The 21,815-nt window shown below is 59.8% G+C and overlaps 7 protein-coding genes across 10 annotated transcripts; 3 read left to right on the top strand and 4 right to left on the bottom strand.

Annotated features, from left to right (window-relative positions):
• Positions 1-364: 364 nt before the first annotated feature.
• On the bottom strand, positions 365-2,430 carry JDV02_000770 (uncharacterized protein). 2 transcript variants are annotated; one of them, XM_047981621.1, is made up of 3 exons: positions 2,252-2,430; positions 1,600-2,150; positions 365-1,457 (listed from the first exon to the last, which is right to left on the bottom strand). In XM_047981621.1, the coding sequence occupies exons 1-3, from the start codon at positions 2,264-2,266 to the stop codon at positions 698-700; spliced, it is 1,326 nt and encodes a 441-aa protein (XP_047837581.1). In that variant the 5' UTR covers positions 2,267-2,430; the 3' UTR covers positions 365-697. The 2 variants fall into 2 exon arrangements, with proteins under 2 accessions (XP_047837581.1, XP_047837580.1); XM_047981620.1 differs by having other exon boundaries at positions 1,600-2,430.
• Positions 2,431-9,252: 6,822 nt separating this feature from the next.
• Positions 9,253-9,904, top strand: JDV02_000769 (uncharacterized protein; the record flags this gene model as incomplete). The annotated part of the gene is made up of 2 exons (XM_047981619.1): positions 9,253-9,342; positions 9,461-9,904. The coding sequence occupies 2 exons, from the start codon at positions 9,253-9,255 to the stop codon at positions 9,902-9,904; spliced, it is 534 nt and encodes a 177-aa protein (XP_047837579.1).
• Positions 9,905-9,919: 15 nt separating this feature from the next.
• JDV02_000768 (uncharacterized protein) lies at positions 9,920-12,923 on the bottom strand. Of its 2 annotated transcripts, XM_047981618.1 has the most exons (11): positions 12,864-12,923; positions 12,461-12,795; positions 12,329-12,397; positions 12,150-12,263; positions 12,023-12,097; positions 11,944-11,971; positions 11,548-11,883; positions 10,818-11,471; positions 10,523-10,659; positions 10,142-10,366; positions 9,920-10,073 (listed from the first exon to the last, which is right to left on the bottom strand). In XM_047981618.1, the coding sequence occupies exons 2-11, from the start codon at positions 12,662-12,664 to the stop codon at positions 10,059-10,061; spliced, it is 1,857 nt and encodes a 618-aa protein (XP_047837578.1). In that variant the 5' UTR covers positions 12,665-12,795; positions 12,864-12,923; the 3' UTR covers positions 9,920-10,058. The 2 variants fall into 2 exon arrangements, with proteins under 2 accessions (XP_047837578.1, XP_047837577.1); XM_047981617.1 differs by having other exon boundaries at positions 9,920-10,366; positions 12,150-12,397.
• A 62-nt stretch (positions 12,924-12,985) lies between these two features.
• On the bottom strand, positions 12,986-16,036 carry JDV02_000767 (uncharacterized protein). Its single transcript, XM_047981616.1, has 4 exons — positions 15,881-16,036; positions 15,492-15,826; positions 14,244-15,436; positions 12,986-14,180 (listed from the first exon to the last, which is right to left on the bottom strand). Exons 2-4 carry the CDS (start codon positions 15,549-15,551, stop codon positions 13,157-13,159), a joined length of 2,277 nt encoding a protein of 758 aa, XP_047837576.1. The 5' UTR covers positions 15,552-15,826; positions 15,881-16,036; the 3' UTR covers positions 12,986-13,156.
• Positions 16,037-16,466: 430 nt separating this feature from the next.
• On the top strand, positions 16,467-18,374 carry JDV02_000766 (uncharacterized protein). Its single transcript, XM_047981615.1, has 3 exons — positions 16,467-16,896; positions 16,960-17,824; positions 17,880-18,374. Exons 1-3 carry the CDS (start codon positions 16,753-16,755, stop codon positions 17,993-17,995), a joined length of 1,125 nt encoding a protein of 374 aa, XP_047837575.1. The 5' UTR covers positions 16,467-16,752; the 3' UTR covers positions 17,996-18,374.
• Positions 18,375-18,535: 161 nt separating this feature from the next.
• PAM18 (mitochondrial import inner membrane translocase subunit TIM14) lies at positions 18,536-19,722 on the top strand. Its single transcript, XM_047981614.1, has 3 exons — positions 18,536-18,725; positions 18,947-19,074; positions 19,251-19,722. Exons 1-3 carry the CDS (start codon positions 18,675-18,677, stop codon positions 19,390-19,392), a joined length of 321 nt encoding a protein of 106 aa, XP_047837574.1. The 5' UTR covers positions 18,536-18,674; the 3' UTR covers positions 19,393-19,722.
• On the bottom strand, positions 19,573-21,791 carry JDV02_000764 (uncharacterized protein). 2 transcript variants are annotated; one of them, XM_047981612.1, is made up of 5 exons: positions 21,132-21,791; positions 21,032-21,078; positions 20,291-20,977; positions 19,857-20,231; positions 19,573-19,776 (listed from the first exon to the last, which is right to left on the bottom strand). In XM_047981612.1, the coding sequence occupies exons 1-5, from the start codon at positions 21,489-21,491 to the stop codon at positions 19,596-19,598; spliced, it is 1,650 nt and encodes a 549-aa protein (XP_047837572.1). In that variant the 5' UTR covers positions 21,492-21,791; the 3' UTR covers positions 19,573-19,595. The 2 variants fall into 2 exon arrangements, with proteins under 2 accessions (XP_047837572.1, XP_047837573.1); XM_047981613.1 differs by lacking the exon at positions 21,132-21,791 and having other exon boundaries at positions 19,573-20,231; positions 20,291-21,034.
• Between the last annotated feature and the right edge of the window lie 24 nt (positions 21,792-21,815).

The raw sequence follows: 21,815 nt of genomic DNA, 5'->3' as shown, positions 1-21,815 counted from the left end.
GGGCCGTCAAGCTAGTACTGAATTTTCTTTCCCCCATTTCATCCTTCCCAACTCTCCCGACAACTCTCATCTCTGGGGCCTTCATCTAGATCAGTCGAATCGTCTCTTTGACCTGTGCTTTCTTTCACACATCGTCCCTGTCGCTGGTCGATTCGCTTTTCCCCGTCGTGATGAAGAAAAGGGCCTCGCAGCCGATCTCCACCCGCCACCAGTGATGCATCGCCAGAGTTTGTGCCTTCCATTCCAAGCTGTGATGATGCAAACGACCTGGGCAAGCAGTCCTCCTGGCCGAGAAAATGGACCGTCATCAGCCTTGCCGTACTTTTATGTCGCACACGCCTCCGCCATTGTGACTCAGGCGACGCCTTCGACTAATTAATATTCGATTCAATTGGTATTTATTCGGGTGTTCGCTCGACGCCTCTCCAAACCCTCACTTTAACCTCGTGGAGGTGCAATCACGCCCGCGACGCGCAGTCCACAATGACCCGCTGCAGGACGAGGCCCCCCACTCTTCGGTGCTGAGGGTTGGCGGCGGAGCAGAACCACCTCATACAGAGACTATGCCGTCACACGAGCAACGACCGCGCGGGTTTCCTCCCGGGCATGATATCCAAAAATCATAATATCCCAACTCCGCCCATCACGGCATGTCCCGACTCCCAGAGATGCTCGCTCTCTCATGCAGTCGTTGCAATCATTCCTCCATGCGGCCAAAGACGCCGTCGTCATCCTCGTCGCTCCGGGCCCGCGACCGCATGTCGAAGTCGTCGTCGTCGCCGCTGTCCTCCATCTTCACGTCCTCGCTGCCGCGTCGCAGCTCGCCCCGCGTGAAGCTCTCCGGCTGGCGTCGCGGAAAGCTGTTGATGAAGCTGGCGCTCGCCAGCGACGACGCCTGGTCCAGGTACTGCGCCGGCACCGGAGGCACTGGGGGTGCGTCGGCCGGCAGCGTCACCGTGCCGTGAGAACCGTTGTTGCTCCCGAAGCTGCAGCTGAGCAGTTCTACTGCAGCCGCCAGGTCGCGATCCTCTTGACCCGTCCTGTTGGCGCCCGAGGACGGGGGGCGACGTTCATGACTGGGCTGGCGCGAGTGGCCAAACCCCGGTCCATTGGGGATGCTCCCTAACATGAAGGGTGGCTTGAGCGAGCTTGACTGGTAGCTCCGCGCAAACTCCGACGTGTCACGATACGGCGAGGCAAAATTGATGCCGTCAATCGTCGGGGGCGGGGTGGTGTCGGCCGAACTCTGGCGCTCGGGCTGCTCCGAGTAGCCCGAGGCCGCAGGGGACGCAGAGTCGGGCTCACTGGCCGAGTCCTTGGCCGAGTCTGGTGGCGTGGTCGTGCTCTCCTTGCCATTCATTGCCACGAGCACCGAGGCAGCTTCGAGGAGCTGGACCTGCTGGTGCTTCGAGATGAGCAGCTTGGAGGTGTAGGACCACTCGGGCGTATGCTCCCATCTACCGAAGAAGAAAAAAACCGTTAACACAATCTAGTCCCTGCATGCCACGACCGCTTCGTCGACCCTTCTCGAGACCGAATTCTACGTCCAAGCGGCCCGCAGAACGCAAAAGTGGCCGCCACAACAGGAGGGGTACTGACAGATGCTTGGTCAAGCAGCTGCTATGCTTGTAGCCCTTGCCACACTTTTCGCATCGGACTTCGACGCGGTTGCTCTTCTTGGACTCCTTGGCGAGCGGCTGGCCGTCGCTAGCGCGCCTGATGCGCGCCTTTTGGAACTTGGTCGCCGCTTCGTCCGCGGACCCGTCGTGAGTCTCGTCGTCGATGGCGCTGCTGTCCTTGACGATCTCCGGGACCGTCTTGTGGAGCGGCAGGCTCGCGGGAGGCGAGGGCAGGCTGCCGACCCTCGCCTTGGACCCCGTGTTGCGCCGAGTGGCGTTGGCAATGGGCATGGCAGCCGTCTGCTCTCCATTGGCGACGGCGGCCGTGAGAGCGGCAAAATTGGGACCGTTATTGGTGGTGACGGACTTGCGGCGGGTCACCCGATGGTTGGCATTGAGGGCGCCGGTGAGGAGCGAGTGTGAATGCGAGTTGGTTCGGGCGTGGGCTTGGCGGCCAGGCAAGCCGGAGGGGGACGAGCTCGACGGCGAGGGGCGCTGGTGCGTCAATGGCCGAGCCGAGGGCTGCATTTCCTGAACGAGGGGAGACGAAGAGTGATCAGCATGACTGTCTCTCGCGGGAGCGGAACAAGCAGGTGCACAAGGCGATTCCTCACGACGATGGGTCATCATACTTTGGAGGAGGCCATGGCCAAGCGGCTTGGGATGCTCGTGTTGGAGGCGAGATGACAGAAGGCCGAACCGTCGCGGTGGTGGAGATATGCGGCAGTGAAGCCTCTCCGGGTGATGCGAGCGCTGCTCGAAGTTGTTGGCAGAGTTGAGGAACAAGAATTGTACAGCCAGTCGTTGGGGTCGGGGGGTTTGGAGAGGAGAGGTAGAGTCGCGCGCGACATGCAAGCGAAGATGAGAAATAATATTTTGGGACACCACAGGCACAGGCCGCCTGCCTGCCTTCCTACAGGCCACGGGGAACGGGGGGGTGTGTGTGTGCGCTGAGGCACGGCAGGAGCAAGAGGGGGCTGCGGGCGGAGAGGGGGGGGGGGGGGCGCACGTAGTAGACAGCCCGGCAGGCCGTGGCAGCAGCCTACATGTGCGGGTAGTGTTGGGCGCTCTGGCCGCTGGCTATGGGGGCTAAGTGCATACGACGGCGCCCCAAATGTTGCGATTACCGGGAGGCAGCGGCTGGCCTCGCTGGGACACTGTTCAGTCGGCCGTTGGGGCTGGTGACGGTCCAGGCGCAGGTGCGGGGCGTCAAGCTGGCTGGGGGTGGATGGAAGCCCCCATGCCATGGGGCCCTTCCAGGTTGGGCGGGCACGTCAGCTCAGGTTTCCAGCGGGTTCCAGGACCGGCGTGTCCAGAGAGCCACCGCTGGCGCTCGCACTGTTGCGACGGCCTAGCGGTGGGGGAGGACAGGCACGCCATTGGCCGCCCGCCGGCGCGACTTGATCATCAGGTCGGGTCTTGGGGGGGTGTGCGGGCTCCGCCGTCTGGATCCGATCCCATGGGGCCGTGGTTCTTCCTTGGTGAGCCTACACCTGCGCAAGCCCACGTACCTACGGTGCGGTTGGCGTCGAGGTGAGTTCGCGAGCGAGCGACCAGCAACTCTGGCCGCCGTGGATGCGTGGCGGTGGACGTGCGGCGCGGAGTCGAAGTCCTTAAGCCTCCACTATGTACGAACCTACTGATGAGCGCACAGTCAGACCCTAGGGAACCATCGCCCGCGCCGGCCGACGACCATGAGCGGTGCCGGACGGCGGCGCGACATGGCGGACGGGACCTGCGCCGGGCAGCCCGTAGGCCGAGGCATGCCTTCCTTGCGTGTGTGAGTAGACCGCTGTGTGTTGACTGATGAGCGCGCCATGATCGACCCAAGCGACAGGCCGCATCGGCGTCTCGGCAGCTGGCATTCGTGGATGCACTGTGGCCGCGACACGTGCTCCCCGGCGATGGGACGCCCACTGTCAGGTTTTCGGTCAGGCGTCGTCCATTTGTGCCTGTATTCGTACACATCCGCAGATATAGTGCTGTGCGGTCAGTACTTACTGCCAGCATAGAGAAGGGCGATGCTGGGATCCCAACCTGCCCGGGCATGCCCAGGCTGTGAAACGCTCGCGAGCAATCATGTCGTCCATTTGCGCTTCGGAGTTCAACTGCCGGTCGCGCAATGTGTACCCCGCCGCCGCCCATCGAGCCTTCCCATTCATCCGCAATCTCGGCCGGGGAGGCATCGTCACCATGATCCAAGGACATGCGTACCAAGCACATAGGCATGCTCCGTACGAATGCCGAATGCGGTAGCAAAGCCCTGGGGTAGGGGTAGGCAGTACCTAGTTCCCTTGCCTCTCGCCCTCAGACGCCTCTCCTTGTGTCTGCCTTACTCATCCGTTCGTGGTTACGTGGACTGTGCCCTCACATGACGGGCGCCAGGCGAGGCGCGGGCGTCGCGTTGGGGAGCAAGCTAGGGAATCTTGTTCGCACGGAGGGGAGGCCCCGCGGCCGAGCGTGACCTCCGCAGGGGAGGGGCGTCGGCGGATCAGAGACACGGCCACTCGACATGGAGACTCATGCCGACCGGACCGGCCTGGAAGTGCACCTGTGCAGTACTGGCGCTGGAATCCTCAGCGGCCGGCATGCGATGGTCGAGGACAGAAATAGAAATCTGGTCTGGGCTTGTGAATGCAATGAATTGCAGACCTCAATAATGTCTGTTGCTCACGCCGCTGTTGTTCGCCCGCGGATGCCGCGTCTCGTCGCCTCGTCGATGGCCTCCCTCGTCTCTCGTGCCTGCAGGTAGCGGCCCGTTCGGTCCCGGCCAGGCGTCGTGGTTCCTGGCTGGCTGGCCCTGGTGCGTGCTGGTGCCCGTCTCGCGCAGGTTCCTGGGTTCGAGGAAGGGTGGCGCTTCATTGGGGCCAGGGGTTTGTTCGTGTGCCACTGTGCGGCATTCGCAGCCGGTGCGAGGGCAATTGTGCGCGAGCAGATATCTGTCCTGTGTTGCGGATTATGCACGACACGAGTGACTGTGTGTACTGTACCTATTCCAGCAGTGCCTCTCTCGCGTCTCGCCTAACCTCATACAGTGGCGATAGCGCCATAGACCCTTGGGTGGTGTGTCAAGACGCGCTGAGCACGCCACCAACCCCAGCCCCAACCGAATTGGCGCGAGCGACGAGAGCAGGGCCAGCGCCGAGGGGCTTCCGCCTGTTACGTAGTTACGTGGCTGCTGGCAAGTCGATTGAACGTGTTGGCGATGAACATCGTTTCGACGAGCTGAGGTGGACCGATTCATCACCCCACGGGCGGCCATTGTCGTACGTACGCCGGCGAGCTGTGTCGTGTTGTTCACAGTCATTCTTGCTGCACGCTTGGCGGGATTGCATCACGTTATGCACTTGCACGAACGTCCAAGTCGCCGCCGGCTTCATTCCCGTCTGCACCGGCTGGGTGAGGGGCTTGAGGCGGGGTATCTCGTCGCTCGTATCTCGGCGGCGGGGGAAGCCAAGGTAACATGTCGATTCTACTGGCAGGGGGGGGGTTTGCGGGATCACGGTATGATCGAAAGCTCCAGCCTTCAATGGCGATGACGGCAAATGGAAAGGGAAAAAAAATTGCTGAAAGAGCCACTAGGCGATTAACGCTCCGAACGCTGGGCGATCCGGCGTTGATGAGACACTGTGAGTGTGAGCCGCTGGCCAAGGGCCACTGAGTGACTTGTTCGAGCGTAGAGGTAGCCCTGGAGTTGCACACATAAGGTACCTAGGATGCTAGGTTAGTAGGCAATCACCCATGCCGTGTTCAGAGGGGGTAGGTACTAGGTAGTAACCTGGAATGGCACAGTGGAGTTTATCCATCCGCCCTTCTGAGGCCGTGGGGGCAATCGCTGGAGGGGCTTGCCCAGCCAGCAGTGGGTTTCCCTCTCTGGTTCAGTGGTGCGCATGCTCCTTCCTCGACTTCCACGCAGGACAGTCATCGGTGGTTGCGACATCGGAAGGCACTGCTAGAAAGGGCGTATGTATGTACCTTCAGGATGCACTATCTGTCTATACACAAGGAAGCTGCCATGGCCAGACCCAATGCCCGTCAGCGTTCATCGCGTGACAGGCCAGTTCCTTCTTTATCACAACGGCACACAATTTTTTTTTATTTTTTTATTTTTGCCTCTCGCCGCATTGCACTTGGACCAGTCGCGCGCGTCTGGGGGCGAAGTGCAACGCAAGCCGCTCCTACCACCACTGCCCGACCCATCAGCCCTTGAGCCAGGCGTGCAACTAGCGAGTCCGCTCGCTGGGGCCGGTTTGGTGGCCTCTTCCTCGATGCACCCACGCCCACCCGTGCGGGCTTGCGCTAAACAGTCTGCAACTGTTTTGCTGCATTTCCCGGATGAAATGCAATTCAACGGGGCGCCTGGGATGGGTCGTGGAGCGCGACTGTGCGAGTACCGTCCCAGCACACTGCGGCCATGTCGACCAACGTGCGCCCCTGCCGGCTTCCCAATGCGTCGGGCGGCGTTCTTCAAGCCGTCGACTGAGGGCGCCCGCGATAGGCAGCTTGATAACTGCTGGATGCAGGCAGCCCTGCTCGGCGATGTCTTCCCCCCCCCCGCTTCCCTCGCGTCGTGCAGAGCACAGCATTCGGAGAGCAACCTAGCCAGGTCGGTCGGTACCCCGCAAACGCCAAACCGGCCCGCAGCAAGACGAGAGATGCCGCCGCGGGGGCCCAGCAGCACATCAGAACGCCAGGAAATGGAGCCATCGTGAACCCTTGGCAAGTCGGCCCTCGCCGTCGCCAATGCTGTGCTGAAAGAAGGGGAATACCTAAGAAAGACACAAAAAAAAGGGACAAAGCACAGCTGAATCCGTCGTACTAGCGAAACGTGGGCAATGCGGGCCTCTCGTTTGCTTGTGGCCGCACCACGACCCCGTGCCTGACGAGAGGGAACCATTTCTGACGCAGCAAGGGGTTGGTCCAATAATGCCAGCGCGTGCAAGCAACCCGTGGCCGGTTCCCCTCGTTTTAACGCACTACCATGACCAGGAGAGCTACAGCTAGTGGTCGCCATTAGCCTCGTCGCCGATGAGACTGTTGGAGCAAGCAGTCCACCTGACGGACGGTGCAGCGCCGCCTGCTCGACGCCACCTCCTCCCTTCTCCCTCGAGTCCCACCGCACTAGAGCCTCTGGTCATGCGCTCTTTGTCCTTGGAGACGACGGACAACCAGGTTCGGGGCATGACAAGGCTGTTGAGTCGTCGCCCGTGGTTCAACTTTGCGCGTTCTAAGCTTCATGGCCAATTTCCCCGGATGTGGATTGACTGGGGCAGACGTGGGGAGGGGCTTGGGCACAGGTTGTCGGTCACCCGCAGGTGATGGATAATCGCAGACCGGGGTACAGAATGGAGGCAATGGCCTTGCTGTCCACTTCGTGCAGTACTAATAAGCTACTAGGTTCGTTCGGACGGATCAACTACGGGAATCGATGGCCTCTTACCAGAACGGGTCGACTGAGCCTGCCGTTCCTGACAATCAGCGATTGTCACAAGGATCGCACTCTCCCCGGCGGATGAGGTTTGTGACGATCTGGCCTGGGAGCGAATCGAGTCGCGAAGCTATGCCTCTGGTTGCTGTGCTTCACGGGTCGGGCCAAACCCCGTCCAAAGCTACCCCGGTCGGCGAACGACAATCACAACTCGTTTCGGCGGCTTGCAGAGGGCCAAACTTGCATGGTTCTCGGCAGCGCGGTGGGAGCTGTTCCCAGTTTATCCGCCTGCTTACCCGCATGCGCCGCCCATCAAGTCAACCGTACTCGACGTCGCGCTGGCTCGGACTGGGCTGGGCTGGGCTGGGCAAGTCTGCTCGTCGGTGGCAAATACTGTGTGTGCTCGTACTACATAACAGCGTGTGGCCAGCACTCACCTCACACCTAATGCGTAGGCCGAGATGTCGAACGACGATTGCTGGAAAATGCCACGGCCACACAACTTTTGTGGCCTTGACGGGCCAGACGAGACGTGAGGTTGGGGTTTGCGCGCCCCCATCTTTCTGGACTCAAACCCACTCAGCGGCGGAGTCGCGCGGCTGGGGCGTGAGCGGGCCAATTGGACGCATTGGGTGAATCGCGTTCCTCGACGAACAGCGATGAAGAGCTGCGATCGCGATCCGCAGCCAGGGAGGTCACCGGCCCAAGTGGACACGCCGGGGGTGGGACGGTAGACTTGTTTAGACTTCGTCAGCCCTCAACGAGGGCTCAGCCGCGCCATACCCTGCCCTAGGGTTTTGACCTCCCTTTCCGACCTCGAGGACAGACGCCTGGCTCTGCCTCGAAACATTTCGTGTGCGCCCGTTGCTCTCATTATCCGCATGTCGGGCCTCGCCCATGTCGCAATCGCTGCAGCAGCCCTGTACAGTACTTGGCAGGAGCAGTACGCGCAATCGCCGTGTCGGTTGAGCCAAGAATCCGCAGTGGATACCCGGCGCGGGACTGTCGTGGACCATCGTGGGGTCTTGCCGGCTGTGCCTCATTCATATATGCGATTGTTTAGAACGGCGAAGATGCCAAGCCTCAAGTCGCCTTGGGGGCAACAACAGAAATGCAGTGTACACCCACGGCCGCGGCTAACTAGAGGTCGCATCCCTCTCCATCGCGTTGGTTGAATCCACCGTAGGCATCAGTGCCACGGCATATCGACTTTATGCCGGCACCAGGCAGACAGTGACAATGAAGATATCGGCGGCACTGACCAAACCTATATCACCTTCACGAGGCCCCAACACTCACTTATGGCTGCCCTCACTGTGCTCACATTCGACGACGAATTTCCAGAGAGCCTTGAGTCTTCCGCGATGCAGGCCACTTCTTGATCGAGGAGGTCCCGCATGCGGACCCGGGAGCAAACTCAACATCAGACACGATGCGGATTGACGCAGTGACCAAGGCGCGTCAAGGTGGCCGGCGTAGTTGTCCGAGTGCAGGCGGCAAGCATCAAGTACGAGCCCCTGGTGACAAGTAATCCGGCTCGCAATTGTCATGCAGATGGCAGGCAGAGGGTGGTGCCGTCGTGGCCAGCTCTGGCCTTGCGTGGCATCCGAAGAGGCAATCAGAGCCCGCGGCGATGTTTCCAACCAGCACTGACGACGAAGAACATTCTACCTGGACTTCGATCAATGCTATGGAGCATATAAGGGGGCACCCCCTAAACAATGCTTGACGGCCCTGCCATGTGGTGCTGCTCCTCATCCCAAAGCACGGACGAGGTACTTCGTAGTCTATATACTGCAGTCATCCAAAGTGCTTCGTACATCCGGCGCAGCTTTATCTGGGGCAGCTTGCAAACCGAAGCAGAAACAAATTGAGCCCCAGAGCGACCAGCACAGGATGCTGCATTTCTTGCATCATGAAATAAATTCCAACTTCTACAACTAAACATATCAGGGATCCTGTCCCAAGACTACCAAGCCATGCACCTTATCGCCCAATGACGTCAGCGCGATAAACCGCGGCCGTCGGCCATGTCATGCGACTCCCTCTCGACTCAATCAATGCCAGGACGACGGGCCAGACACCAGGAACCCTCCTCTCAGAGAGACTCTGACTTTGCGCCGCCGCAAACTTCAACCTTTCCATTACCCCCACCGACCACGTACGCAGTCGCTCAGCGACGGGTAGGAAAGACGAACGAAAAATATGGCCCCAGAACACGACGTCTTCCGCCGAGTCGGTCGGGGCGGGGCCGGCAACTACGTCCCCGCCGCCGACGCGGACCGGAGCTCAAAGGTGAGTTTGCCTTCCCCCCCTCCCTTTCCTCTAGCCGATTGTTGCAGACGCTCGCGAGACCGGTCGCCATCGCGGCAGGTATTCGTGCTAACCTCGCGAGTTCGTCCAATCTCCCCAGGACCTTGAAGCCCAGCAACAGCAACAACAAGTCGACACCACGGCGGCGGCGGCGGCGGTGGGGACATCGGGCCACGGAGCTGCCGCCCCCGCCGCCCGGCGCGCGGGTCGCGGCGGGGCGGGCAACTACGTCGAGGCGGAGCGCCTCCCCTCGGCGCGCGAGAAGGAGGAGGACCTGGCCGGCGAGGTGAAGGCGGCCGTGGCCTCGAGCCTCGAGCGCAAGGGCGGGGCGGGGGCCGCGTCGTCGCGGGGCATGGGCGGGCGTGGCGGCGCGGGCAACTGGAACACGGAGAGCGGGCAGGAGGATAGGGAGAGGGAAGAGGAGGAGGGAGAGGGGGGGAAAGTACAGGAGCTCGAGCGCAAGGTCAAGGAGGCGGTGGACAAGGGGCTGCGGATGCCGGACAAGGTGCATCATGGGAGGGATAAGGGAAGCGGCAGCAGCTGAGCATCTATCTCTACGGTTCAGCAACCGCGAACGACGAAAAATAAGAATAAAAAGTCTAGAATAACTACAATCTTCTCAAAGAGGATAACACTTACACACACACACCGACAGACAGGTAGTTTCCATGCCAACAAGAGAGACCCGCCGTTGCTTCTCATTCACATACACACTGTACACACGTGCGCGCGTGCGTGTGTCAGTTACAACTTACAAGCGGTTCGGCCCGCGATGCCTCACCACGTCCGCCCTCCGCGATAGCTCGAACGCCGCCCTCCGCAGCTCATCGTCCTCCGTCCCGGCGGCCGCGCGCGCGGCGAGTTCCTCCGGCGGCGGCGGCGGCGGCAGCTCGAACAGGTCGTAGTCCTGCTCGCACTCGGTCCCCGCGGCGGGCAGCGTGCCGTTCTGAAAGTAGGCGCGGATGTGCTTGACCGTGCAGGTCGACGGCGCGGCGAGGGAGCAGTGCTGTTTTGTTTTTGTTAATCCCAAGTGCGATTTCTCATCAGCCGATACGATTTGCAAGCACGCAGCAAAAAAAAACTATAGGGGGAGGGGAGGAGGGTTGAATCTAAAGGGGTCCGGCGACGGGGGGAAAGAGGGGGGGGGGGGGGGGTCACGCACGCCATATGACTTTTGCACCAGCACGACGGAGCTGGGGAACAGTGCCGAGTTGTTGCGCGCGCTGCCCAGCGGCGTCACGTTGTCGGCCATGTTGCCAATGTACAGGATCGGGAAGCTCGTGTCGGCCTTGATGTCGTCTGTGCCAGGAACACCACCACCACCACCGCGGCCCCCTTGTCAGCATTGGTTGGCTCTGCCGCACACTCTCGCGTCGTCGCGGAAGAGCAGAGGGGGAGAGAAAAAAAAAGAAGAGAAAAAGAGAAGAGGTAGGCAGGGAGGGACTCGGGCGGCTCACCCGTACTGAAGCGCCACTTGGACGCAATCGTCTTGCCCACACACGCGGCCCCGAGGTCCGCATGCGCGGCGCCCATCCACCGGCTGCTCCTCCGCAGCCCCCGCGTGTACGCCTCGAACTCGTCGAGCGACGCGGCGGCCCGCGCGTCGGCGCACATGATGCCGGCCAGGGCGTCGGGCTCGGCCGGCGTCTCGAGCGGCATCGTCGCGGGCGTGTCCGTCAGCGAGCACAGCGGCCTCGAGCCGCCGCCGGCGCCGCCCCGCAGCTGCTCCGCGAGGAGCGTCACGACGTCGTAAAAGGGCAGCCCGTCGCCCTCCTCGAGCGCGGCGTACACCTGCGCCATCGTCGGGGCGCTGTACAGGGGGCTGTAGACGAGGGCGCGGGTGAGGCGCTGCAGGCGCGAGTACGTGACGCGCTCCGGCAGCTCGGGCCCCGAGGGGCGGGCGTTGGCCGGGACGAGGACGGGGCGCATCTTGAGGGCGTCGAGAAGCGACGAGCGCCGATGCCCGACGGCCTGCGGGGAGGACGCCCAGAGAGCGCACTTGTCCTTGCCGGCGGCGTGGCAGGCCGCGTCGAAGGCGTCAAACACCTTGTCGGCATCGGAGAGGTAGTTGCGCAGCCCGTCCCCGAACCACTCCCTGTAGTCGACGTTTCCTACACTCGTCAGGCAGCTGAATCTCATTCTCATTCTCATTCCCATTTCTCCTCGAGGGCAACCGGTGACACTTACCGTCGCTCACCAGCCTCTCCACCCGGTCCGGGTACAGACCGGCAAAGGCGCCGCCCAGCGCCGTCCCATAGCTGAAGCCCCAATACCGCAGCTTCGGCTGCCCCGTCTGGTTCAGTATCTCGAGCATGTCCCGCGCATGGTACGCCGTGCTCAGGTGCGGGAGCATGTCTGTGCCGTTGAGCGCCCCCTCGCACGCCCTCGAGTAGGCCACTCCACGCGAGTACGTGTCGTACACGAGGCCCTCGCGCTCGTCCACGATGCCCGCGTCCTGCATGTCCCACAGCTGCCTCTTCTCCGGGGTGCCCCAACACTCGATCCTTGGCGTCGAGACGCCGACTGCGCCAGCATTGTTAACCTAGCTGACCTACGTAGGGCCACATGGACGGTTGTACATACCTCCTCGGGGATCCCATGAAATGATATCCTTCGTCGTCAGTCAGTCAACCACCTGGGTTGCTGCCGCCGAGAAGCTCACCTGGTTGTCCCCAACAATAGTCTGCAGTACCGAACCGGCCTTTTGCATCAAGTAGAGCCCGGACCCGCCAGGGCCCTGTCTTTCATTAGAATCTGCCATCTAGCCTGGCGTCGCGGAGCATACGTACTCCTGGGTTGACAAATACTGGCGGGAGCGGATTCTCCTTAGACTTGGCTAGCAACCTCGTGACTCCAAGTACCAACCGCTCCTCGTCTGATGGGTTTTGCCAGTCCATCGGTACCTGCTGCAATAAGTCCCAGCTCATATGCGAAAGAAGCGCAGACAAGGAGCAATAGGGCCGCCTACGTCGAGTCTTGCGCACTGCAATGTGCCGTTGTAACAGTCGGTCCATTTCAGCGAACGACTTGGCTGGATCTGTATGAGGCTATTGTCAGGGTCTTTCGGCTCGCAGTTCGTATATGAATCTCGGCACCCTACGTCGTTCCAGCTCCACGACGGAGCCTTCGGTGGATCATCGTTCTTTGAGATGACATCTGCCTGCCTGGGATAAAGGCGGACGCACATCGAGCACATCGCCAAAAATCCCACAGCGACAATCAGCGGTGTCTTGATACCACGCTTGGGTTTTGGTGCCTGTGGCAACAGAGGCCACTCCGCGTCTTCAAGTCGTTTTTCCGACATATCGATACTCCCAGCCGCATGGACGAATAGTGGCGCTATCGTCTCGGACGTGGCCGCAACAGAGCGATGGGCAAGCAAGAGGTGATGAGTCGTCAGCAGACGTCCTGCTCGCTTCGTCGATGCCCCGCACGCTTGGTGATACATGTAATACATTAGCTAGTCCGTCTGCCCTGCATAGCGAGCCACGCCATGGCAATACCTTGTCGCTTTGGAGCTTACATACTAGTGCTTCGTACATGGTTAGCCCGCCGCTGTCGAGTGTTGGGCAGAGGGAGGGTCGCCATGTTGGGCGGCAAAGTTGCGCGATTTCGCCATGATTGATGAAAGCAAAGTCATCCGTCAATTACAAACCTGCCACGTCTGACAGGCCGCTATCCTGATGTAGCTTCTATACCTACATGTACGCGTGGTCATCATCAATTCGTGGCCGTTCCACGGCCCAGACTGGCGCCTGCACTCTCGCCGAGAAGGTATCCCCAAGTCTTGTCAACTCTAAATGCGCCGCCGCAGCCGCACGTCTGGCGCGCTGTCTGTGCTGTTGGTGTCCGACCAGCCCCATTCCCGTAACAACAGGTCAACGGTCCATTCGGTCGAGTAGCCCGTATCCCTCTGAATGCCCGTGAGAAGTTCTACCAGCAACTTCCGATGCTCCTTGGTCTGAAGACACAGTCCCGCCAAGTGCAGGGGGCGCGACATGTGCATCCTCACAGCCAGCGTTGATTGCCCCAGCGCAAGGGCGCATATTTCTCGAGCATGTTCCTCAATCAACGACGACGTCTGTCGTTGAGCGTGCAAGAGCCTCGTGGCGGATTGCGCTGTCCGGTCCACGGGCTTGTGCAACATGAGGATGATTTGAGTGACGTGGTAAAGGAGCGCGGCGGTGGCGCACATGGCGCTGCTGTAAAACAGTTCTGGTATGTCGGGTTGCAGTGGCGTTGACGATCCCGGTCGAGGTTGCCCGTGTGAAGAGATGCGAACGCACGGCTCAAAGGTGACGGGCAAGGCCACCTTCCAGCTTTCCAGGTGTTGGCGGACACGATGCCAATGTTGCCGTCTGAAGGATAGCGCGTGCCCTTGATGTTGGCGCGCCCGGCCGGACCAGCTATCCTGCTCCGCAGCCATGTTCTTATCCTCCATCTCAGCCAATGTAACAAATTTCAACGTCTCCAGTACAATCCAAAGCAGAGTCCTGCATGCCGCCGTCTCCGTCATCAGCCGCGGCGGAGACATGTGTGCATCTCGCAAGGTCTCGGGCATGCGAAGCCCATCAAAATCGCACAGCGGCAATCCGGCTGCCCTCCACATGGACATGTTTTCAGTATCGATATGGGGGGCAGTGTGTCTCGTATACGAGACGACGTAGTCGACCCAGGCAAAATTCCAGAAGCTGGCCACCCAGGCTTTGGTCGGCGTGAGGCTAGATGCAATTTTGGGACATGACTTGTCTGTGGCGGTGCAAAGCTGGTAATTCTGATCGGTGTCCAATGTGAGAAGGTACTGGGCGCCTTTCATGTGTCTGTGGCCAAGACGCCATAAGTATAAATCACTCAATGAATGGGCAGCATGCACGGCTACTTACTGCATCATCTCTGCCTGACGGTTGTCGAGCGCTTCGTACAGCAAGAAGACCGAAATGGCTGCCAACAGATCGTCGGCAACGTCTTCGCAATTTGAGGGCCTTTGAAGGCTCACAAGCGGCGAGATTCCCCATCCCTGTGATCTCGACTTTAAAAGGTTTTGGGCATCTGCCGCGTAGTTGGGAAAAGGTTGGGCCGGCGAGCAACAGACCCGTAATGTCTGGAGTGAAGCCATCATCTGCCCAATGGCCTTGTCGTAGAAACTTGCGGCCTTGTAGAACCATTCCGGGCCCGACTTGTCAAACTGTACATTAAGTGAGCATCTCCAATGGCTTTGCTCGTGAAGAGGGTAGCTGCCAGGTTGAGGAGGTGAGCGTGCACCGGAGGCCTTTCGCAGGCTCCCAAACTGTTTAGCTGCCACCGCTGCGAGTGAATTCTTCAACAGAGAGCTATGAACGGCTCTCACGGGGACCACTGTGCCGAAGAACTTTTCAATGTCAAAGATGTCAAGCCACTGGCTGGTGAAGTCGGCGAAGAATCGGATGAGATGGGAGACTTCGTGCTCCTCCTCGTCGTCGTCCTGGTCATCGGGCGCGGACAGGCTGCTACCTCCTGAATGTATCGACGGATCAAACGATGTAATGGGGCTGAGCATAGAAGAAGCCGTCTGCGTGACATCCACAAAGTCATCGTCATCAGCATGGGACGCGTCCGGGATGAGGAGGCAGCAGTTGATGGGGTCGGCGTAATAGACTTGAGGATCAATGTCGAAGTAGGCCGCCTCAAAGTCGAGATCAGAGAAACTCGGAGGAGTGATCATGGCAATAGGCGGAGTTGGGTGGACGTTGAGGGGATAGACGTCCTCAGGTTTTGGCTGACCGCCTGCCAATGGGCTGTACCCATGTATGAGTGCTGGATCTATGCCGGCGCCATTGGTGTCGTCGGTGCGCGGCCGTGGTGAGGGGACAGATGGCGGCTTGGGTGAGTCTTGCTTCACCGAGCTGGAAGCATGAACCGGGGTGCCGTTCCGAACAACGGAGGCGGTGCTACTCTCAGATCGTCGTGAGTTGGTGCCCTTGGCAATCTTGTGACGCAGGTTCTCGCCCTCATCGAGGAACTTGCGAACACGGTTGTAGCCCGGGCACGGCTGTGCCGACTTTTCGCATCGTGCGCATCCGGGCTGGCGTTTGTCGCACTGTAAGGCTTCTTAGCCGGAGGCGACATGATTGGGATACGGAAAGGCCTTTTACCTTGACTCGACGAGTCTTACAGCGAGTGCAGGGAACGGGCGCAATGCCTAGTCCCGTCATGATGTGCGAGGACGTGGCCTGGATGGATTTTCGACACGGAGCCTGTGCACCGAAGATCGAAACAGGGCATTCAAGTGTGAGATGAGTCAGGGTTTGTGTCTCCGGGGCCTGTTATGTAGGCGTCGTGAAGATATGATGGCGTCGCCGAGCACGATGGTGGGTAAGGCGGACGTCCTTGCAGCCGGGCCGACGTCGATGTTCGGGGCCGCCGTGCACGTCTTGCGTCAGTGGTGAGGCCGCCTGTAGGGCTGGCAAGTCATTACCCGCGCCGTCGCCTGTTGCCAGCAGCTGTGAGAACGCTCATTCGGCATGCAGAGGGTCTGACGAACGGGCTGTGAGGCTGACAAACAAGCAAGCTGCAAGAGGGAGGTTCGACTGGGACGGTTTGGTTGCAAGTGAGTGTTACAACAACGGACGAGTTTCCGGGCTGTGGCGGGGCAGGTGGAACAGACGGGCGCGCGACGCTGGAGCTTCGTTGCGGGCGGGTGGGCTCGCTGGAGCCTTCCCAATACGGAAGGCATTGGCGAGGGCGAGGCGAGGTGGGCGGTTCATGCTTCCAATGAGCTGAAGTCTGGTTGACTGGCAGGCGCTACCGCCGCCCAGAAGCAGGTGCACGGGCGGGAAGGAAGCATGGAAGGAGCCTGGAACCTCCAGCTGGAGCACTTCATGATCAGGGAGGGTCCGCGCCCAGCCCCAGGCCCCCGCCGCCTGACGGGTGCATCCCGGGGACTGGTGCGATCGGGCGGGCAGTGTTTGTTGTCCGCCGCGGCGCATTCAACGCCGGGAGGGCGCTACGGGGCATCCGTTGCAGCGACGCCATGCCATTTGCTGAAGTGCCCGCCCCTCGGACACCTCGCCCAGGGATCTCACAGCGGAGGGCGCCCCAGCCAGGCAAGGGGCCAGACCCAGTCGATCGCAAATCCATCCATCCTTGTCAGCGACCGAGCGGCCACTGGCAGGCAGGGGAGGCTTCCATTCCATCATCATGTCCGCACACAGGCACACTCTCACATACGCATAAGCATGCACCCACCTCCCCTACCCTACCTAGTAAAACCTTCTGAGATGACATGCGCAAACCACCTCGTCTCATAGCCGACGCCTGCTGGGCACAGCTTCTCGTCAACATCGTCGGTGGCGACGCCATGCCGCGAACCCATCTTCATTACCCACGGCAACACATTCACGCACCTCGTCCCGCATGAGCGGGGACTCGGACCCCGTCGGATCCGACCGACCACCGGCGGCCTCGACTTGTGTCGAGTCTGGCATCAAAGCAGACGCCGATGCCTCCCGAGACAGCCCGCGACAGGCGAACAAGGCAGTCGCGATGAAGATTCAGCGGGTGAGCGAATCTGCTCTCCCCGCCGTTGGACCCGACTGACTGACACATCGTCACCTTGATTAGCTGTTCATCTATCCTGTCAAGTCCATGCTGCCCGTCGAGGTGTCCATGGCCGAGATCACGAGCGAAGGCCTGCGCTTCGATCGCCAGTATGTCCTCATCAAGGCGCCGCCTGGGCTGAAGGAGGACTCGGTTGCAGAGCACCTGACCATCAAGACGACGTTTCGCATGTGCCTCTTCCAACCGTCCATCAGCGACGACTGGTCTCGTCTCACTATCACGCATACTCTAGCCGAGCCACAGACGTCCATGACCATACCTCTCACACCATCGCCCCTTTCCTGCGTCAAGTCCAGAACTTATCAAGTCAGCATCTTCGGTACCAGAGCCGCCGGCGTAGATATGGGAGACGGCCCCGCCGCCTTTTTCAGCAAACACCTTGACATGCCTGTCAAGTTGCTGTACATAGCGGGCGATGGAAGCCGCGACATTCCTGGCGCTACGGGTCTCAAGCAGCCGCACATATCGTTCAAGACTAAGCAAGCCGGCGAAAATGGCAAATCTACCATTCAACGCATCCGATTTGCAGACGCGTCGCCTCTCTTAGTGACGTCAACGGCCTCAGCGGCTGACGCGCTGTCCCGGCTCCCCACGGGCGTGCGCGATCAAGACGTCATTATCCGGCTCCGTCCAAACATTCACATCGACGTTGGCCCGGGTGTCGGGGCCTGGGACGAGGATGAGTGGGGGAAATTGTTCGTCTCATCGCCAGGTTCAGATCTTCACAAGGCCACTATTCGCTGCATATTTCGAACCCCGCGCTGCCTCAGCCTGAATGTGGACCTCAAGACTGGCAAAGCAGCGCCACGAGATCAGCAATTGTACGGCCTATTGGCAAAGGACCGGCGGGTAAACAGTGCTATTCCCCGTACGTCTGACACTGCATGCCTTTCGCAGTGCATCGCGCTGACTGTATGGACTAGACAAACCGGTCTTTGGACAGTACGCCACTGCCGGCCCTATTGGTGCAATTCTTCGAGTCGGAGATGAAGTTCGAGTGGTATGTCGGATTCCCGCACAGGAATCCGACATAAGATGAGACGTCAGTCAGATCATGACCTCAAAGAACCCAACTGGCTCACAAAGCTATTTACCCACGACCGATCCGCAGCGGTGCCGCGCTTACGCCGGGCCTCAACGGTCAATGATATCTGCCGGAAACCCGGTATGATTGAAGGTATGCCAAGGCGCAAGCGTGGGTGCGGAAAGACCTTCAGTCTTGCCGGGAGCTGTTGCACGTTAAGTGCTGTTGACCCATGCGAGGGTCTCGGCTGCTAGCCATGCATTGGCGAGCAGCGGCGCATGTCACTTGCGGCCGAGCGTCAGAGAATGTAAATGATAGATCTCTGTCTTTTGGATATAGAAGTGAAATAAAAGAGATATAAGTGCACAGCTTCACGTCCCCTGCTGGAGCACGCGAGATCGGATGTGGGGCCCTTTCATCACGGTGACTGGCAGCACATGCAGCCCCAAGCCCCATCCAGTTCCCGGCCCCGGAGAAACCATCACTCCGCCCGACCCCTTCCGACCGCGGGTCGCAAAACTTCAAGTCGCAAGATTCCGAGAAGCCAGACGCCAAATCGCCGCCTCAGCATTCCCGGGAAGTCAGGGTCCCTTCCCCCCTCCCCCCGCCTCGCCGCCCGCCCGTCTGCAAATCTTTCGACAGCACGACCACCTCCCTCCCTCCCTCCCAACAACAACAAAAGCGCCCGCCCACGATGGCCTCAGTGTTCGCATGGGGCGCCGGCGCCGCGGCCGCAGCCTTCCTCGTACGTTCCCGCCACCGAAGCCCCTTTCCGCCCGCGCAAGCACGAGCAGCAGCAGCTGTTTTTTGTTTGCGGGACAGCTTTCTTCGTTCCTCTTTTGAACGACACGATGTGATTTCGCGTGCGCGCGCGCGCGAGAGAGAGAGAGAGAGAGAGAGAGAGAGAGAGAGAGCTATACATATACCAAAAAGAACCCCAACGCTAACCGTCGACTCGTCGCACAGGGCCGCGCCGGACTCGTCGCATGGCGGCGCTCCCGCGGGGGCGTCGGCGCCATGGGCAAGGCCTTTTACAAGGGCGGCTTCGAGCCCAAGATGAACAAGAAGGAGGCGTCCCTCATCCTGTCTCTCAAGTACGTCACGGCTCCGCCCCATTTCCCACTCTGTACCTATACCATACTTTTTCGCTTCCCTCCACTCTGTTCCTACCTTCTCCTACGGCCCAAGTTGCCGCGTGCTCCGGCGCGGCGAGGCAAAAAGTTGACTAGACACAAGAAATCGCATGCTAACAATTTTTGGAAATGTACAGTGAGCGCTCCCTCAGCAAGGAAAAGGTCCGCAAGGCACACCGCACGCTTATGCTGCTCAACCACCCCGATCGCGGCGGCAGCCCATACCTCGCGACAAAGGTCAACGAGGCCAAGGAGTTCCTCGACAAGCAAGTGCCCTGAGCGGGAAAGCGACTCTCACCCTCGACCCCAAAACTACTAGTCTGGGCCAATACTCAGTCCGACTGAGCGACACGAGGACTACATAAAAGCATCGGGTCGCGTCCGTGTCTCCGATGGCGCAAAGGGCCGCACATGGGGAGAACCTGTACAGTATATGGTTACATAGCGATGGCGTTTGCTGGGTTGTTTCGAAAGCTAGCTAGCTAGAGTAGTGTGGCCTGTTGGACGAGACGTCTACTAGGCCAGCACGATGTTGTTGCATAATTCAGAGGTTGCCCACGCGCAACCAAACTCGCTCCTCGCTCATATCTCAATACTAGTTCCCCCGAGGCCCGCGTCCTAAAGGCAAAACCGACTGCGTGCCCAGACTCAGCGTCGCTGATGCTAATGATCTCATCATATATCAGGTCCACCATTTGGGGTCCTCCCAGCGAGAACCAGTCAGCCAGAAATGAGGCACGTACTTTTCTCCCCGAGCCTCTGCCGAGCTCTTGCGCAAAGCCTCTGTCGCGAGACCCAGCATGGCACGCATGGTGTACATTGCGTCGTTGCCCGCGTTGTGCAGGTTGCTGTAGTCGATGCCGAGATCCGACAGCATAGTGCGCAGGCTCCGGGCGTCGTTTGAATTGCGCCACTCCTGATGCAATGTAACTGTATCAATCTCCCCTACGACACCAGGCAGTGCCATAAAGTCGACGCCGATGCGGTGAAGGAACTTGAGATCCTGCTTTGTGTCATGGGCAACGAACAACAGGTCGCGGCGGCCGTCATCGCTGATTCGGCCGACTATCCGGCGGATATGGAGGGCTAGGTCCTCTTGCCTCGGGAAAAGGCTCGCCCTGAAAGCTGTGTCAACGCCTCAGACGAGAAAAAATACAGCCTCGACGGCACGTCTTACCCAAAGTTGAAGTCGCGCGGGCAGCCTTGCACATATTTGTGGTTCTTCAAGTCGCGGTACTCTTCTGTTCGAAGATGGATGCATTTGACGGAAGGCCACCAGTTCGAGCCACTCGTGCCTGACCCAATGATTCGAATCTTTTCCGCGTCCAAGATGGCAATGCCCACCTCGGAAACGGGATGAGGGGGATCCTCCAGCGCCTCGATATCTACGCAAATAAAGACGGGCCGGAGACGAAGAGTATCCTCCGTTAGCTCAAGCCCCAGATGCTTCTGCACCTGCTCCATCATTGCCCGTCGATCGAACGCCTTTTGCCTCGCCCGATCGAGGGTTCTTTCAGAGTGGGTAATGGGGTTTGGCACGAGGAGCCGGTCAAACTCCTTAACGAAAGCCGCTTGGTCCGCTTCGGAGGCCTCATTGAAGCCTACCGCGTCCTCTTCGGCAAATTTCGGCCAGTCGATGTGTTGCAGACTGTCCTGGTTCTCCGAGCGTGCAAGATACCGCGGCCGCGGCATGCGACCACGTTCTTCAAAGTTGAAGCCGAACTTGTGGCGATTTTGGCCCGGTGGTATGGTCAGCTGCGTGTCGAGCTCTCGATTAATTCCGCAGAGGAAGGCCTCAAACTGGACGGTTGGCACGAGCAGGTGCGGCTTCTTGTCCGGATTGCGCGGGTCATGGAGGTAGTAGCTTGCCAAGTCAGATCTGCTCGAAGTCGGCTCGTCGCGCATCCAAGGTACTCACAAGTCCCAAAGTCTGCCTTTCAGGATGTCCTCGAAGAACGGAACAGCCTGCGTTTAGTCTATTAGCTCCATCAAATGAAGGCGCGTGCGCGGACACCTACCCGTGGTCGGTTGCGCTTTCCAATGAACCGATACGGATATGCCTTAATCGTCTTCCAAGGACAAAAGAGACCAGATGAGCTGGCAGTATCGGCCCGAACTCTCGTAGTCCTGGATGCTCTCTCATCGAGTCTCATACCCTCATCTACCGCTCGCGTGATGGACATGGTGACCTCGGAAGTCACGAATTGCGACTGCTCCCAGTCCATCTCGTCCTTCTTCGTATCATTCGGGGCAGGGTCATTGTCGCCATCACCATCGGTCTCGTCTCTGGGACACAGAGTGACCTCTGTGCCCAAAGCCATACTAAGGCGGTTCATGCGTCCAATGAGCTCGTTGTCGGGTCTTTTGTAGGTCACCATGTCTGCGCTGTCGGGCGAGTACAAGGAGTTGCGGTGGAATAAAGATTTCAATGCTGACGAGTGTGGGTGTAAAAGGCTCTGGAGAAATCACAGTGTGCTGGGATGAGAGGAGGCAGTGTGAGCGTTTGCGGATCGGAGAAGAAGGGGTACGAGTTGCAAGTCACTGTGGCGATGAATCACAGATTGCACGGGCGGGCTGTGGGAAAGAGGGACTGGCGCAGGGTTCGCAGTTGCAAACGGCGGCCCGGTCGTGACCCAGAGTAGCGAGACTGTCCAGGCAACCGGGCAACCACCGACGTGCCCTGATCGCAGCACCAAAGGCAC

This window comes from Purpureocillium takamizusanense, chromosome 1, assembly GCF_022605165.1.
Source record: "Purpureocillium takamizusanense chromosome 1, complete sequence".
NCBI classification, from domain to species: Eukaryota; Fungi; Ascomycota; class Sordariomycetes; order Hypocreales; family Ophiocordycipitaceae; genus Purpureocillium; species Purpureocillium takamizusanense.
Note: the sequence above shows the minus strand (reverse complement) of the source record. Positions and strands in the feature narration are given on the sequence as shown.